Source organism: Lissotriton vulgaris, chromosome 1_1, assembly GCF_964263255.1.
Source record: "Lissotriton vulgaris chromosome 1_1, aLisVul1.2, whole genome shotgun sequence".
NCBI lineage: Eukaryota > Metazoa > Chordata > Amphibia > Caudata > Salamandridae > Lissotriton > Lissotriton vulgaris.
The window spans coordinates 2090593490-2090610316 of NC_141685.1; the positions used below are offsets into that span (position 1 = coordinate 2090593490).

At 39.9% G+C, this 16827-nt stretch overlaps 1 protein-coding gene across 1 annotated transcript in view; it reads left to right on the forward strand.

Annotated features, from left to right (window-relative positions):
* The window catches only part of VWF (von Willebrand factor), a 1126314-nt gene that overhangs the window by 537338 nt on the left and 572149 nt on the right, over window positions 1-16827 (forward strand). Inside the window, exons 21-24 of the mRNA XM_086921215.1 lie at window positions 1301-1435; window positions 12233-12379; window positions 13050-13190; window positions 16406-16519. Coding sequence (XP_086777341.1) covers window positions 1301-1435; window positions 12233-12379; window positions 13050-13190; window positions 16406-16519 — 537 coding nt within the window. The remainder of the gene's footprint in view (window positions 1-1300; window positions 1436-12232; window positions 12380-13049; window positions 13191-16405; window positions 16520-16827) is intronic.

Consider the following 16827-nt stretch of genomic DNA (forward strand, 5'->3'; position numbering starts at 1 on the left):
ATTGGAGGTAGTTAAAACAGGTACGGATGATGAATGTCTTCAAAAAAGATTGTTAAGAATGGACTACACATAAGTAATTGAAAACAGAACACACTAGAATATATACAAAAAACTGTGAACATTATGGGTTAATGTGAATAGTAAGATGTTTCTGGAGACTCATAGATAAAGGGGTCCTCCAAGCAAGATGTGTGGCCATAGAGAATCCTAACTGCTGTAGTCTGGCATATGCAGCCGACACCCCTGTATGAGCAAAACTATGAAACTGAGGAAAGGCATGTAAAGGTGAATGTTGCAATTTGGTTTGTCACAACTCCCATTGTCTGTTAATTTATCAGAGATTAACAAAGCAGCATGAAATTTAAAAATGGCAAGGCTGCATGTCAAAATTAAATTATATGAGAGTTATTGAGACACCTACTAGACATTTGGATGCATGTGATACAAACATGTTTCTCACCTATAATTCTGAACCAATTACTCCTTGGTACGTGGAAAACTGAATACAGTGTCACCATTTAGAAAAAATGAAGAACTGGCCCATCGTGGCACCGCCCTCTTTCCTTCTTGAGCTTGCAAGCAAATATTTTTGGCAGAGTTCTCTTTGAAAGAGTTCTCGCGTGAGGATAAGGGGAATGCGGCAGTTGGTTAATATGGCGTGCAAGAAAAAAAACCATACTTTTATCAATCTTCAGATGATTTTTTATGTTGTGAAAAGAAGAAGTTTGTGATCCACCCAATCAAATTGAAGATTAATAAAGGGTTATTACATTTTGTGGTGTTGCTTTATGAGGTAGGTACAGCCTGTGTAAGAGTAGGTGAAAGAGATGAAAGAACTAATGACTTTCTCATACAATGTGTGCCGGGGTGATGGCTTGCCTCCCTCCTATTTATTTTACATGTCATTCTATACGTCCATTTCTCTCCAAGAGGGAATAAGATGTTTCAAAACAGATGAAATCAAGATCCTCTTAATAATATGTGTGGATAATACTGTCTTAATTGGTAAAATACAAATTATTTGGGCGAATATTTTTTCATTACTTTACTTTGAGATATTTGTTGACATTTTTGGGGGGGTTTCTTACAACGCTTTCATGCATGGATTCTAAGAAAAGTCAATGATTAGACAATGGAACTCAAGTCCCCTTATTCACTTTTTAATTTGAAAAAGGGCACTGAATTGGAGTACATACTACATAATAATGTCGTCAATTGTGTGGACTTCATATACATGACAATTTATGTACGATTTTCTTTTCTAATTTGATTTTCATTTCTATGTTTTTTTTATTTGTAGGATTACTGCAATGACATTTCTGGAACATTTCGAATCCTTGTTGGAAATGAAGGTTGTGGCTTCTCTGGAGACAAGTGTTCTAAAAGGGTTACAATTCTGTATGAAAATGGAGAGATTGAACTCTTTCATTCAAAAGTAGGTCTTTATGTGATTTGCACATACTTATTAGTGCTTGACATTTTAAAATGTGACAGGTGCTATTTATTATGCCATATTCTGAAATGTTTGATAGTTTTCTCCCTTCCATTTTCCAGTTGTATTGCTGGACCCTATTCTGTGGAGGGAAGCCCACCAATATAACATTTTTAACAAGCTGCCTTTCTCCTAAAATGATTGGTTCTAATATTCTCAGCTCTGGTTACTATGTTGCACTTTTCAAGCTTTCCATCAGAAACAACTGAATCAAAAAACCTAACAGTGTATAAAGAAGTATGACTTATGATTCTCATAAAAAATAGTAGTAAGATGTATTAATAACAGTACTGTGCATCACCAAGGCCCCAAATCTAAACCATGAAAACACAGCTTGGAAAGATGCCCATGTTTTAACATGTTAATACTGTTAATACTGCAAGTATGCATCGCCTTGTTGGAACTGGCGACCTCTCATAATGCACATATGCAGCACAGGAGAAAGAATGTCAGATTTCTTGCCAAGTAGGAGATGGAAGTGCCAAATCGCTTAGATACAGAACAAAACATTTCCCTGAATCTGGATATAAGGTCAAAGCTGTCCTATAACATGACCAGAGACATACATTAAGAGCAATAAGTTGTAAAACATGGGTAAGAAGTTCATGATTTTTTTTTCCAACAAAATGGTCAAACATTCCCATTCGAGCTACACTGTTTCCATTAAAAAATAATATAGAGCAATGGTGCATATAATATATATGTATATGAATACTTTATATTTCAGTAAACGTTGGTTGAATGACAAAACTCCCCCCAAAAACGAAACTGAAATGAGTCCAGACAATAATGTAAAGCTTCTACATTGTGAAAATTCGTTAATTTCATCCCAAACATACACACACACACACACACACACACACATATATATATATATATATATATATATATATATACATATATATATGCGCAAAAAACACAAATGCTGGCAATGAATAAGGCAAACGCCGAAACGCGTCTGCCAGGTGTTTTTAACTTCGTGTGTCTTCCAACTTGGCAGCAATAAACCTTACCTGGAAAAGCCTCAATGCATGTGTCGGACCCTTTCTTTAGGAAGAGGCGGGGACTGGTGGTATATGTTGAATGCAGTGGTCGGCTCTGCATTTCCCGACACGCCTCTCGTTCAGGTGCTCCACTGATGGCCGGCATTTCGTTGTTGGTTGGCGTGCTGAATGCACACAGTGGCGCCCCCCCGCCCAGGACTTGCTTCGTGGTATCGGGGAGAGAGCGGCAATATTTTGTCGGTTGAGACGATTCTGGGAGACGATTGCTGCCAGGGTTCCCGCGGTGGAGAGCGGGCGAACTCAAAATGCTGGCGTATGCTGGGGCATTATCGTATGCCCGGACCGGTCACTGTACTAGAGTCCGCAAGATGGAGAACGTCAGCTGGTACAAACGACGGGAACTAGATGGAGGACTTGCTAGCGTGGAAACTACAACTACCAGCAAGCAACAACAAACACTGCAACAGAGGTGGCAAGAGCAGTGCCTCTAAATCGGAACGACCAAGCTCCAATGGGAGCTTTTTAAGCAGCCTACCATCCACGCAAAACACAACGCAAAAAACACAAATGCTGGCAATGAATAAGGCAAACGCCGAAACGCGTCTGCCAGGTGTTTTTAACTTCGTGTGTCTTCCAACTTGGCAGCAATAAACCTTACCTGGAAAAGCCTCAATGCATGTGTCGGACCCTTTCTTTAGGAAGAGGCGGGGACTGGTGGTATATATATATATATATATATATATATATATATATATATATATATATATATATATATATATATATATATATATATATATATATATATATATATATATATATATATATATATATATATATCTATATCTATCTCTATATATAAATATATATATATATATATATATATATATATATATATATATATATATATATATATATATATATATATATACATATATATATATATAAATATATAGATATATAACCACACAAACCCTAATCCCCAAAAAATCCCTTGCCACCCAAAATCCCATACCCATCCTAAACCTTACATATTCCCTTGCCACCCACAAATCCATACCTTTCTCTGTCGGAGAAAGCTAGGTCCTGAACAATTGAAAAGATTTCTTTAGGTTCATTTTCGGCTGACAAAATTTTCGAGGAGAAATAGTTGGTTTTAGCAGTGAGGATGGCTTTTTTGTATAGGTTGAGGAGTGAGGTGTATTGCAATTTGAGAATAGGGCAATAGGCGCGTCGCCAGGCGCGCTCTGCCTGCTGAACCGCTAATGATGTACACAATTTACAATTTCACTATCTACTGGTCTGCCGTCAGCATACACATTTAATTCGGTCTTGGGGTAACCAACATTTTATCCAACATGCCCTTTCTGGGTGCTCTGACCTAAACTCGACCTGGAAATGCCATTTAACAGAGAAACAGCATTAACAACGCGGTCTTTAATATGCATGCCATTCCAGCACAAGCGTTACAATGCATACATGTTTAACATGCTCATTCCATTACAATGCAAGCGTTACAATTCACAGTCTTTAAAACGCATACCTTTACCATGCATATATTTACCAATGACTTGCCTTTACAACACATGCCATTACCACAAAAAATGTAAGTATTCCACAGGCAAATATATTACATACACATAAATATATATGTAAGTATATATATATATATATATATAATACATATCCATACCTTCTCTGAACCCTAAAAATTCCCTTGCCACCAAAACCCCATACCCACACTAAACTCTAAAAATTGTGAGTGGGTAAGTGGCTCTATGGATGAGTTAGTGGTTGTGTGAGTCTTTTTATGGGCCTGTGAATGGTTGTTTGGTTGTGCGAGTCGGTGAATTAGATGTTGTATAGGGATGTGAGTGGGTGTGTGAGTGTTTCTGTGTATGATGTCATCAGTGATGTCATTTGAGATTTCATCAGTGATGTCACTGATTATGTCATCAGTAATGTAATATGTAAGGTTATAAGCAGTGCATTCCAGGGATGTATGTTATAGTTAGCTCAACTAACTATATCGGCTGAATTTCACTTATTTTGTATGAGTGAAATGTGAGCCTAACTATAACGTTCATGTAACCTTTAGTTTTTTCACTGAAAAAAAAATATGTATTATATATATATATATATATATACTTACATATATATTTATGTGTATGTAATATATTTGCCTGTGGAATACTTACATTTTTTGTGGTAATGGCATGTGTTGTAAAGGCAAGTCATTGGTAAATATATGCATGGTAAAGGTATGCGTTTTAAAGACTGTGAATTGTAACGCTTGCATTGTAATGGAATGAGCATGTTAAACATGTATGCATTGTAACGCTTGTGCTGGAATGGCATGCATATTAAAGACCGCGTTGTTAATGCTGTTTCTCTGTTAAATGGCATTTCCAGGTCGAGTTTAGGTCAGAGCACCCAGAAAGGGCATGTTGGATAAAATGTTGGTTACCCCAAGACCGAATTAAATGTGTATGCTGACGGCAGACCAGTAGATAGTGAAATTGTAAATTGTGTACATCATTAGCGGTTCAGCAGGCAGAGCGCGCCTGGCGACGCGCCTATTGCCCTATTCTCAAATTGCAATACACCTCACTCCTCAACCTATACAAAAAAGCCATCCTCACTGCTAAAACCAACTATTTCTCCTCGAAAATTTTGTCAGCCGAAAATGAACCTAAAGAAATCTTTTCAATTGTTCAGGACCTAGCTTTCTCCGACAGAGCCACCCTCAAACCTTCCCCTTCCCAGGCCCTTTGCGACTCGCTCATTATTGAGAAAATTACCACTATCAAGTCTAACATATCACCCTACCCTTCTTCCTTTTCCGACCCTCAGCCTCCACTCATTCAGTCATTTATTGATTGCATTCCTCCTCTGACCAGGGAATTGTTCTTGTCCGGACTTGACCCTACTCCTGAGGGTCAAGTCCGGATCTCCTTCGGACATTTGCCCTGCACGAATCCTCAGACAAATTTACCTAGCATGTCCTTTGCCCCCTCTTGTCTTTCTTAACGGTTCCCTTGCTCGGGGCATCGTTCCACAATCTCAAAAATCTGCCACTATAACAGGTTTTTGCCCGAGGCACTCTACAGAGTCGGTAGTCATTTCTGTCATGGACAACCTCAGAGAGGGAATGGACACCAAGCTACCCCAGGCCCTGGTCCTTCTTGATTTATCCGCCGCCTTTGACACGGTAGACCATTCCATCTTGCTCACCCGTGTCAGGCATCAGAGGATCAGCCTTGGTTAGGCTTTCCGCCTTCCTGAGGGACCGTACCCAGGCCGTCCATCTGGCCGACTTTTCTGCACCTTCCCGTAAGGTTCATTGCAGTGTACCGCAAGGCTCCTCCCTGTCCCCCTCGTTGTTTAATTTGTACATCTTCCCTCGTATTTTTGCACTACAGCAAATGGAGGTCACGGTGTACAACAACACCGATGACCTCCAGCTTATTTTTAATTTGTCCTCTTCTCCAGATTCCACTCACAATTTCCAATCCATTATGATTTTCATCAGAGATTGGATGAGTCACAACCACCTGAAGTTAAATCCAGATAAAACCTAACTGGTCCTTACAGGTGGTTGCTCCAGTCCCTGGAACCCCTCATTCTGGCCTTTTTCCCTGGGTTCTCCTCCTGTCCCCTCCTCCTCAGTAAAGACTTTAGGGATAAAGTTGAACAATCATCTCAACTTGCACTCCCAGATTAGTTTTGTTGTTTCCTCCTGCTTTATGACTTTCCGCACCATCCGAAAGATTTCTCGTTTTTTCTCCCTTCCTGCCCTCAAAATCATTCTTCTAGCCACGGTCATCTCCCGCATTGACTACGGCCACGCTTTATACTCTGGTATCCCTGCCTGCGAGTTACGGTGACTTCAGTTGATTCAGGACCAGGCGGCCCGACTGGTACGTAACCTTCCAAAATTCCATCATGTCACCCCGTTACTCAAAGTCTTACACTGGCTTCCCATTCAGGAACGTTCCCTCTTTAAGATGGGCTGTATCACCTTCCAGGCCCGGGCAGGGACGACCCCTGCATTTATTTATTCTGAACTCAAGGCCTATCTCCCTTGTAGAGAGCTGCGTTCTTCCTCCCAATTCCTTCTCGCGGTTCCTCGAGTTAGGAGGAAGAAATTGGGAGGCATGAAATTCTCCACCCTTGCCCCTATATTCAAACCTTCCTCTTCTCTCAAGCCTTCCCCCATTAGCGGCCCACTTCCTGCTCTGACCACAGGTCTGCATCCCTAGAGCCAAGAAACCGCTTGGTAGTCGTGCGCTCTATAAATATTTTAAAATTCAAATTCAATGATGCCTCTGGGTATACGATGCGCTTTATAAATACTTTAATATCCAAAGCAGTACATACATATTCTTGGCTAGAAATACTTCATCAAATGAGTTAAATCAGTAATTTTGCTTAGGGTGTAGTTAATATGTATTGCTTTCGAGATCTGTGTCTTTGGAGCTACTTTATGCATTGTTTTGTATTTTGTTCCCTTTATCTGTAGTGATTTTCCAATACCTCTCTCCAGGCCTAAGTATTTCCTTCTCTAAGTCTTTGAAGAAATTCCCTTTTCTCTTTTATTCTCATAATTTAAGCAATGCATTTTATGGATATCAAAGAGTATCTCTTAAATGTGCTGAAATAGCATAAAAGTGATAAGATCCCAAAAAAATATCATTACCTGTCTGCAATGACCCCGCTGCATTAGAAAGTGTATTTGAAACCCAAAAGTTATATGCAACCCTGAAGGTTATATGTCCACTCGGAGGTTTTTCCATCACACTGAACTTTATTATTTGAAGTAAGTAGAGGAACAACAATAGGAAAGGACATTACAAAGGATCTCTTTCTTTATAAACCCTCAGGACAATCCTTTCTATAAATGTTCATTCATGATAAGTTAAAAACGTGTGCTATCTACCAATCAGAGACACTACTCATGTCTGGTTAAGTCATAGTGTTATTTACAAAATGTTTGATTATAGTTTTGAAGCTTATGGTTAATATTAGCTTTATTTCATTGAAAGCACTGATGAGGGTTGTTTTGGAATAGACCTCATTTCTCAACGTAGTTGCATTATTTCTGCCATTACCTATGTTAAAGTACCAACCAGTTGTAACATATTTTGGAAAGACAATTTACACAATAGTTGTGGTTTAGGACAAAATCTGCTTCATTTGTTTTGGCACAGTGATTGAGTTTCTTAGCCTCCTGTTGCAGTAAGTTGCAACACATGAAATGAGTTTGGTGGCTTCAGATTATCTGTTGGTGGCTGAAGCTACACCTGTGCAAACTCACTCATGCGTACACACACACTACATTTAGCAGAAAGTAGCATTTGATGTGTAATTTTTTTCTGACATGATCTTTTTCACCGCTACCTTACATTCAACCATGAACTTAAGATTCCTGACAGGACACTGTGAGGAAGCAACACTGGCATGTCATTGCAGCTCCGGTGTATTTATCGTATTTACACTAGCCAAAAGAAAGTAGCAGACTTTCTACGGTTCTCCCAAAACAATTCAGACTCTTCACATGGATTGCATATGTTGAAACTGACACTGTGCTCTATACACTTCTAGGTCCTTCTGGCATACTCTCAATGGAATCACTGGTTTTAATAGGGAATGTTCTTGTATTTTCCACATGGCTGTCTACTCAAAGTGATACAAAGGATTTCTGCTTCTCCCAGATGTGTTCTGTTATGTGAGCCAGATTCAGCCCAGATGTGTGTCCTAATAAGACAGAGAACAATACAAACAATGCTTTGAATTTGGATAGTGGCATCTTTCCAAGCATTGCCCTGAGCACATAAAAACGGCAACGTTATTGTGTCGCTGTGCCAAAATATTACAACTCCTGAGGTGTTAGGTTCAAGTATGCTTCAAAAACACAGGGGATCAGATGTTGGACCCTTCCTTTTTATATCGCTTTTTAGCAGCAGATATCTGTACTTCTTTCACGCACAGATCGTACCTTCTTCAGGACATTCCATTTTGGGATGCTCCACTATGGAGCAGGCCAGGATAGTCAGTCACTTCTCTGCGATGATGGTCTGTTTGCTCCCAGTGCTGATTACAGAAATCAATACACACTGAAGTTATCCTTTGATACGTTTGAAAACACTGGGAATTTGTAACAAATGGTAACTGTTTACTTCTTTACCTTCATTTTTGTTGGAAACAGTGTTTTCGTAAACTGTGTAACATGTTAGTGAATATTGTTTGGTATACTCAAATTCCTGAAAAGGAAGGTTATACAGGGCTTATTTTGACAAACTAATATCACGTGATGAATATTTTCTGATACAGAGTGGTAATTTTTCCATGGTATGCCTATCATACTGAAGATATTAACATGTCTTCACTCCAGCTCCATGACATTAATATGTCATGGTCCAGAATATTTCACAAAAAAGGTATTATTAGTGAAACCACTTTCATATTCATTAAACAAAGATAGCTGTAGGTTGAGGCTACACTTTCACAATAGTATCGGATCTTGCAAGATCACTAAGTACTGATATCTGCCTGTGTGCCTGAAAACGTCCCACAGGAACCTATGCGTAAGACACTGACTTACAACTAATCTGAATTGGAAGAATAACATCCATATGTTTGCAATCAGGGCATTGCAAGTTCTATACGAGGTCACGATCCATATAGATGCACACAACTTCAGACAAAGTGCATATATATATAGTTAGGGGACATGCAATATCCACATTACACACAGTTGCAGTTTTGCACACAGACGTAAAGAGATGTATTTACATGAAAAAAGGAAACTCCCTGTATGCGCATATTTTAGATTTCACATGAAAGAAACATTTTTAGAACATCATTTAATATAAGAACTAATGATTGAGAAGAGCATGGCTTATAGTGATGCGATATTGAAAAGGGTATATACCTTTACCCAGCACGCTGACCTCATGTGTAAGCATTTTTCAAAATAAACTGCTAAAATAGGATATTAGCTATGGGCGTTCCTAGCAACTGTTTCTTTAAAGTTGTCCAGTTTGCAAAAACACAGGAATTCCTATATTGCTTAATTTCCTTGTTTCCGTACAATTCTCAAATTAAAAGGCCTTCAGGAAATTTTGGAAAACTGCAGCTATAACTATTACCATTTGCATCAAATTTGCTAGCTTGTTTTCTTCTTTCGCTACTTTAAGTTTTTGCTGATGTAGTGTTTGTCCAGTATGCACCTGCCTCAACTATTTCATTTAGTGAGAGACGGCAGGTAAACTACGTTGGTGCCCACAGGTGCATTACCATGTACTCAATTTAAATTTGAGTGATAAGAAATTATCGTGCAATTGCTCTCTACCATTTATTTAATTAGGGATTTAGCATTTTCAGGCAAGTTCACATCTGAGTCATAAACATAAATGCAGCATGAGCACATTGATAGGATGAAAAATCGAAAGACTAGCATCCTCAATTAGTCATTAATTCCTCAAATAAAGATATATTTTTCTCTAGAAAAAGCAACCAAACCCCTGTAGCAGTTTGTCATGCTAATGCTGGTATTGCCAAACGGGCACCACTTATGTGAGCCCTAAAGATAGTCCTCCAGAGTGGACTCACATTGCAACTGTACCCCGTACAATTGATGTTCTCTCGTAGTTGAAAGATTTTCTGCCCTGGATGGAGATGATTTTACTGACAGCTCACCCCCCACCTCAAGAAGGTCCACTGGTTCCCCATTCAGAAGAGATTCCAATTCAAGATACGTATCCATGCCTACAGAGCCCTCCATGACCAAGGGCCAGCATACCACAACTGCCGTTTGAACTTACACCAACTCACCAGAGCCCTGCGCTCCGCCTCCCTCTCCCTCCCCCTCCCCCACACCTCTCACATCCGCTGAAGCGACAGTGAAGGGCACTCCTTCTCCTACCTCCCTGCCAAGACCCGGAAATGCCTCCCCATTCACCTCTGGAACGCACACTCTCTTTTAGAATTCAGGAAGGAACTCACGACATGTCTGTTCAACTGAACCACACGAAGCAGTAAAGACCCCAGCACCTGGATACCCTCAGGGTGGTTAGCCGCACTGTACAAAACCAGTTTGATTAATTACTTGATTAACAGTCCAGGACCAGAAGGATTACTGGTGGGAATGCTGCAAAATGGCAGCCACCTCAACACTATCACCATGAATGCAAAGCAGGGATCCAGATGGGGATCCGGTGATGGCACTGCCATTGGCAATGCCATCTTCTCCAACACAATAAATGCTTAAGTGAAGGGGTGGGACAACTGGTGCTTGTTGACAAATGTCCCATTAACCAACAACATCAAATTACCCCCCTGAGTCTGTGTACTCACCCGAATGAGGCCACAGAACGGGGACATTTTGCATAATGATAATTTATAAGTAGGCTTTATTGATATGACTCTATTGATACCTCCTTAAGGCATTTGAATTTAACAAGACATGTATGGTGTCACTCTGTATTACCTGAAACTAAGAGCATTATTTAGAGGCGGCAGTAGCGGCTCATGGAGGGAGTGCTGCGGGGCGGTGGGGCAGGGGAGGGGCAGGGTGGGGGCATACTGCAGAACATAGGTAAGTAAATAAATAAATAAATGAAACAAATTGCATTGTGCACGCTGCATCTCCATTTGGCGTTGCAGCATGCGCAATGTAATTCGTTTTATTTATTTATGTTTTTACTTACCTCCATTCGGCCGTATGCCGGAGTTTACTACAACCCACCCTGCTCCTCCCCCACCCCACCGTCCTGCAGCACTCCCTCCAGGAGCCGCTACTGAGAGGCGGAGAGTATACATAGCTGTCCATCATACTGACTTTCCACCCACTGTATTGTGACTTGGGGAGACATCATGTTTCTGCCGGCAGTGCCCCTGCTGACTCAGCTGTTGGAAACCTCACACCGACGGCTGACATTTTTGGGTCCATCAGTGTAGGTGCATCAGATCGTCCTCCCAGTACTGAATGGAAAAAAAGGAAAAAGCCCCCCACACCCTGTGTAAAAATTCCTTTGGTCTTAGGTTCATTTAGTTTTCGTTTTTTCAAAGCATACTTCACATTTCGGATTGCATTTGGAAAACAATATAAGTCTGTTGCTTGGCCGTCTGAAACATGGTGGCCACTCCCTAGACTTTGAGTGCCTTCAGAGGAGCCGCTGTGCTAGTGGCTCCTCGACGGCACAGAGATCTCTGCAGGGTTGATGAGTGCGATCCAGACAGCATAGTGGATAAAATTACATCCACCACCCTGATTAACTGTGGGCCTCCCACAATTCTTTAAATCGGCCTTAATGTTCCCGCCATTTGGAATTCACTACCATAATAAAGCCATACCTTACCAATCAGGTGCATGTATTGTTGTTTCTAATGATATTTTCATTCAGTTATTAAAGGCAGATGTTTGGTGTAATGTCAGACTGTTTCACTAGTGAGGGATGGATTCAGCATATTAAAAGAGGTAATAATAACAAGCAACAGAAACCATGAGTTTCATCCCTGTGCAATCGACATGTCAATAATAATATCAACATGTTTCCAACCTGTAGAGAACTGGAAAAGAATTATAATTGGTCCTTATTTGTCTGAAATTGGCTGTTGAATTGAGAAAATAGAGACTTGTGACAGTGCTAATTATTGTCAATTGTATGCATAATCATTTCCGATCGGTCTGTGCGAACCATTACGTTAAATCCAGCCTATTTTCGTTTTTTCCAAGGTAAACATCAAGAAACCTCTGAGAGATGATACTGATTTCGAAGTATTGAAATCTGGCCGCTACTACATTCTATTACTGGGCAAGAAGATTACCGTCACTTGGGACATGGCAATGCGAATCTCGGTCACGCTGAAAGAGAACTACAGGGTATGTATAAGTCTCTGAGTTTCCTAAAAATGAATAGGAGCTTGTTGAGAGCGACTGAGCAGGACACAGCCAAGGAACAGGTTCACCACCAATCGAGAATTTTTTTAACCCAACCATTATGAAACCATGGTGTTTGAATTGAAGCTTAGATCCCGCACAATTACTTTATCCTCCAATTAATTGTATTTCTTTTTAATACATTTTGCTTGAAAGTATTTTGAGCACCATGTGTTCCTTCTTATTCTGTAAAAAAATATGCCTTTTCTGCAACAACTAACAATTGTTTACAATCTGAACACACCATAGTTGCTCATTGGCATCCATTTCCCTGTTGGATCTATGTTTATTTTATGTCGAAGTACCACCTTTTATGTTGCATTTTGGCAACTGCACAATAACACACTCCATGTTGTCTAGATGCCAAAATGAAGGCCCTGCAGAGGCGATTCTTGAATCCCTGTGGAACTGCAGGTGCCATTAAGAGATGTTTAGTAGAGCCGGCTGAAATATAGTCTGTGTGTCTGTCTTTGTCTCTATATTAACCTATGTGAATAAAAGCGTGATTAAGAGGGATCTATATAAAGCAGCAATGGTATAGAGTCTGTGCTAGATCATGTTTGTCCGCAAATGCGAAGAACCATTCATGTGTGTTTTCATTCTTTTCCACAAGGATCTTGTCTGTGGCTTGTGTGGAAATTTTGATGGCGTGCAAAATAATGACTTGGTGAGCAGTAATAACCAGCTTGAAGTCGACCCTCGTGACTTTGGGGATTCGTGGAAAGTTAACACCCAGTGCGCCGATGCCACAAAGGTGAATATGTGCATATGAATCTATTCCAAGTCATGTTTTCAAGGTACAACTCAGTGTTATTTTGTCTGTGTAGAGCACTAGCAAAATATTTGTTATAAAAGTCAGACATTTTAGCAGCTTGTGCATCATAAAGGTGTTGTATTTTTTTATGTTTTGTTTTGGTGTAGTTTCACACAAGTGCCACGAAGCCAAAGTATTGGTGTGGGTTTGGGAATTCACCACTAGGTAGGAAGCGGATTGGTGCCTCGCAGTTGTGAGGGAGTGGGCATCTTTACCAGTTCTTGTTAGTAAAGCGGAACAAACATCTCATGTTCAAATTGAGCCTTTATTTCGGGTACAGCTCCAATTTGAATATTGGCCGAGGCCTGGTTGACCCTACAAGCACAGATCCAACTCCTTGCAGGAGCAAGAGATGAGACTTCATGGGTTGGCCGATCCTTATGTTACAATTAGACCCTGCTCGATGCTCTGTTTTTCTGCCAAAAGGGTGGGGGTTATGCTCTACAGCCCTAGCATTGGACTGCCTGCCCTATTTAGATAGCCCAAACCTGTCTGGCGGAGAGCATTGTGAACTGAAGGTTTGCTGTACATGTCTCATTATGGACCTAGACCCGCATTTAAAGTTGGAAGGATAGCCTGCCATCCAACAGGGTGGCAGAGATCATTAACCTCCACCGCCCTGGTAGACTGCTGCCTTCTATATTTAGAGTTATTTTCCAGCCTGATGAAGATTTATCTGGCTCCTCAGAAGGTGCTAAAAGTTTGCTTTCAAACTCTGAAAGTTGTAAAACAAAATGCAAGTAACCCTGGGAGCTTTTCCCCAGGGTGTGGGGATTCTTTTTTTTCTGCTGGACACCACCATACTTTACTTAATGATCCTGAACAGAAAAAAAATAGTACATCAGGCCATTCCCTATAAATAGGGCGGATGGTTTGATGTACTTACACCCACAGCTCAAGTCTTTCGGGCTGTTGGCCTTAGGTTTCTGCTAGTTGGGGCATAGCTGATGAAATGATGATGGACCATATGACCGTATGTGGAGTGTGCAGACAATCATTTTGGCAGACAGGATACCCCTGGACTCGAAAAAATATCCTAGGGCCTAATTACGAGTTTGGCAGTGCAGGAGCGGTGCAGCACGCCACCACCCGCACTGCAACACTTGACCGCTAGATTATGAGTTTTCTCGTTGTCTCGCGGGTGGTCCTTTTGCATTCCCATTATGGTGCCTTTAAAAAAGGCAACACAGTGGGTACGCCAAAGCAAGTTCCTGCACAGCGTGGACTATTAAGTCCATGCCGTGCAGGAACTTGGCGTGCATGCAGACAGAGGCACACCAATGTGCCCCCTGCATGTATCCCCATGGGCTGAGTCACCAGGGGGCCCTGAATGGCCCCCTTAGTTTCTTCACAGCCAGCAGTATCATGGTGTGAATAGCAGCCATGATACCGCTGGCAGTGAGGAAACTCATAATAGGCTGTGGCCCCACCAAGCATAACACGGCCTCACACTTGGCGTCTGCGCCGGTCCCATGGCGGTCCAACCACCAAAGTTGTAATTCAGCGGCTGGAACTCCGATGACCGCTGCACCACTGCAGTTTTGGTGATCCTATAGACTGCCAAACCTGTAATCTAGCCCTAAGTTACTTCTATGGGATACTCTGAAACAAATTGCTTCAAACCTTTGCTCGAAGAATGGGCTGTCATCTGAACGAATCTGTTTTGACCAACTGCTTCTTTCCAGCATTCTCTCCTACAAAAAGCCTCACCTATCTTGAGACCACTCCTTTTTGACACACTTCAGTTTCTGGTTTTGACCAAATATTCCCATAGTAAGGTTTGAATTCATTAAGAGTGTGACACCATAATCATGCTACATTCAGTTCAAAGTACAACAAAAAATGTTCCCTGTACTTTATCATATGGAGGTCTCTGCTCCTACTGAGTAGTCTCCTTCTGGTAAAGTACATGGACAGATAAATAAAAAAGTCTGTTTAATTTAAAAAAAAAGTAAAATATTTTTTATGTTAAATAATGTAAATAAATTACATATATATGTATATATATATATATATATATATATATATATATATATATATATATATATATATATATATATATATATATATATATATATGCATATATTTAAATGTAGAGCAAAAGACAAAAATTGCAACAATGCTAATAACTTTAGTATGAATTTATTCTATAATTATTTTAAGTATATTAAATTAAATTAAATTATCCTTCTAAACTTTTGTATTAAGCTTTAAAATATTAAAGGTAGTGTGTAGAAGAAATTAAAACTAATTTAATTATATTTTGTTAGCATGAAATGTTATGTTAATGATTACATTGGAAAATGTTTGTTTTATAATTAATAATAAATATGTATTATTCTTAGATTTTTTCAAAACACTTAAATATATTTAATATATTTCTTTTTTTGATCTATTTAAAATAATGTAACATTATTTCCGCAGGGGGTTTGTGTAAAGTCCCTAACTCTATTATATTTTATGAGAAATTGTTGCAGTATCCATAGCAGAATCACTTCCCACACTCTTACATGTAGACCCACCATGCACATGTGTAGGAACTGGACACACACACCTACATGGGTCGTTCCTATCTCTTAAGCATCTTCTTTTTTTCATACAAACGTTATTGCATTTTTGCTATAGTAAAATCGATAATATTTCAGGAGAATGTTGCCCAACTTAGTAGTATTTATTTATTTATTTATTTATATATTTGAGTTTTATATAGCACTGGCTAGACCCGGAGGTATCAGAGCGCTTTACATAAGGTTCCACAAAGTTAGAAAATTACATCAGTTACCAATTAGTTACTAGAAAAACATTTCAAGAGTGTAAAGACGAAATAGAAAGGAGCTAAGAAGGGAAAGGGGATAGGTTAAAGAGATAGAAGGGAAATAGGATAGAGAGACGAGTGTGAGTCTGCCCCAAGTCCGGCTGGGTAGGTGACGGCCAAGGGGGAAGTCCATAGCCCATCTCCTCCATAGCTATCAGGTAGCTCCACTGGGCATCGGCCAAATAGCTAGGTCTTAACTTAATAACATTAGGAAGGGGGCAAAAAACTGGAGCATAGAGGGGGAAAGAGGGTAAGGTAAAGGGGTGGGAGGGAGAACATAATTTCCATATCATTTTTATTTTGAATAAACTTATTTCACTTCTTCGTGTATATAACCTAGGTTGCATTTGGATCCACACCGTCAGCATGCCATGACAACATCTTAAAGCAAGTGATGGTAGAAAATTCATGCAACATTTTGACTGGAGACATGTTTAAAGAGTGTGCCAGGCTGGTAAGTTATTATGTATAGATTACGTTGCTTAAGAGAACTTATGTCCAAATAAAAAACATATGTTATTAGTTTCATATCATATCATGATTGGTAGACAAGCAATGGGTTACAAGGAACATGAATGTTTATTTGGTCATTGAGAAAATTGCATTCACCACAATGCATGTGACATCATCCTGTCATCTTAGTCCCAGTCTCATCCCCGGAGTCACACAGCAATCGTGAAGAAATGGACAATATACTTTCTAGAAGCTCACTACAAGCTTCTAAAGCTTTTACAAGCTAGTACTTATACAAGACTAACAACC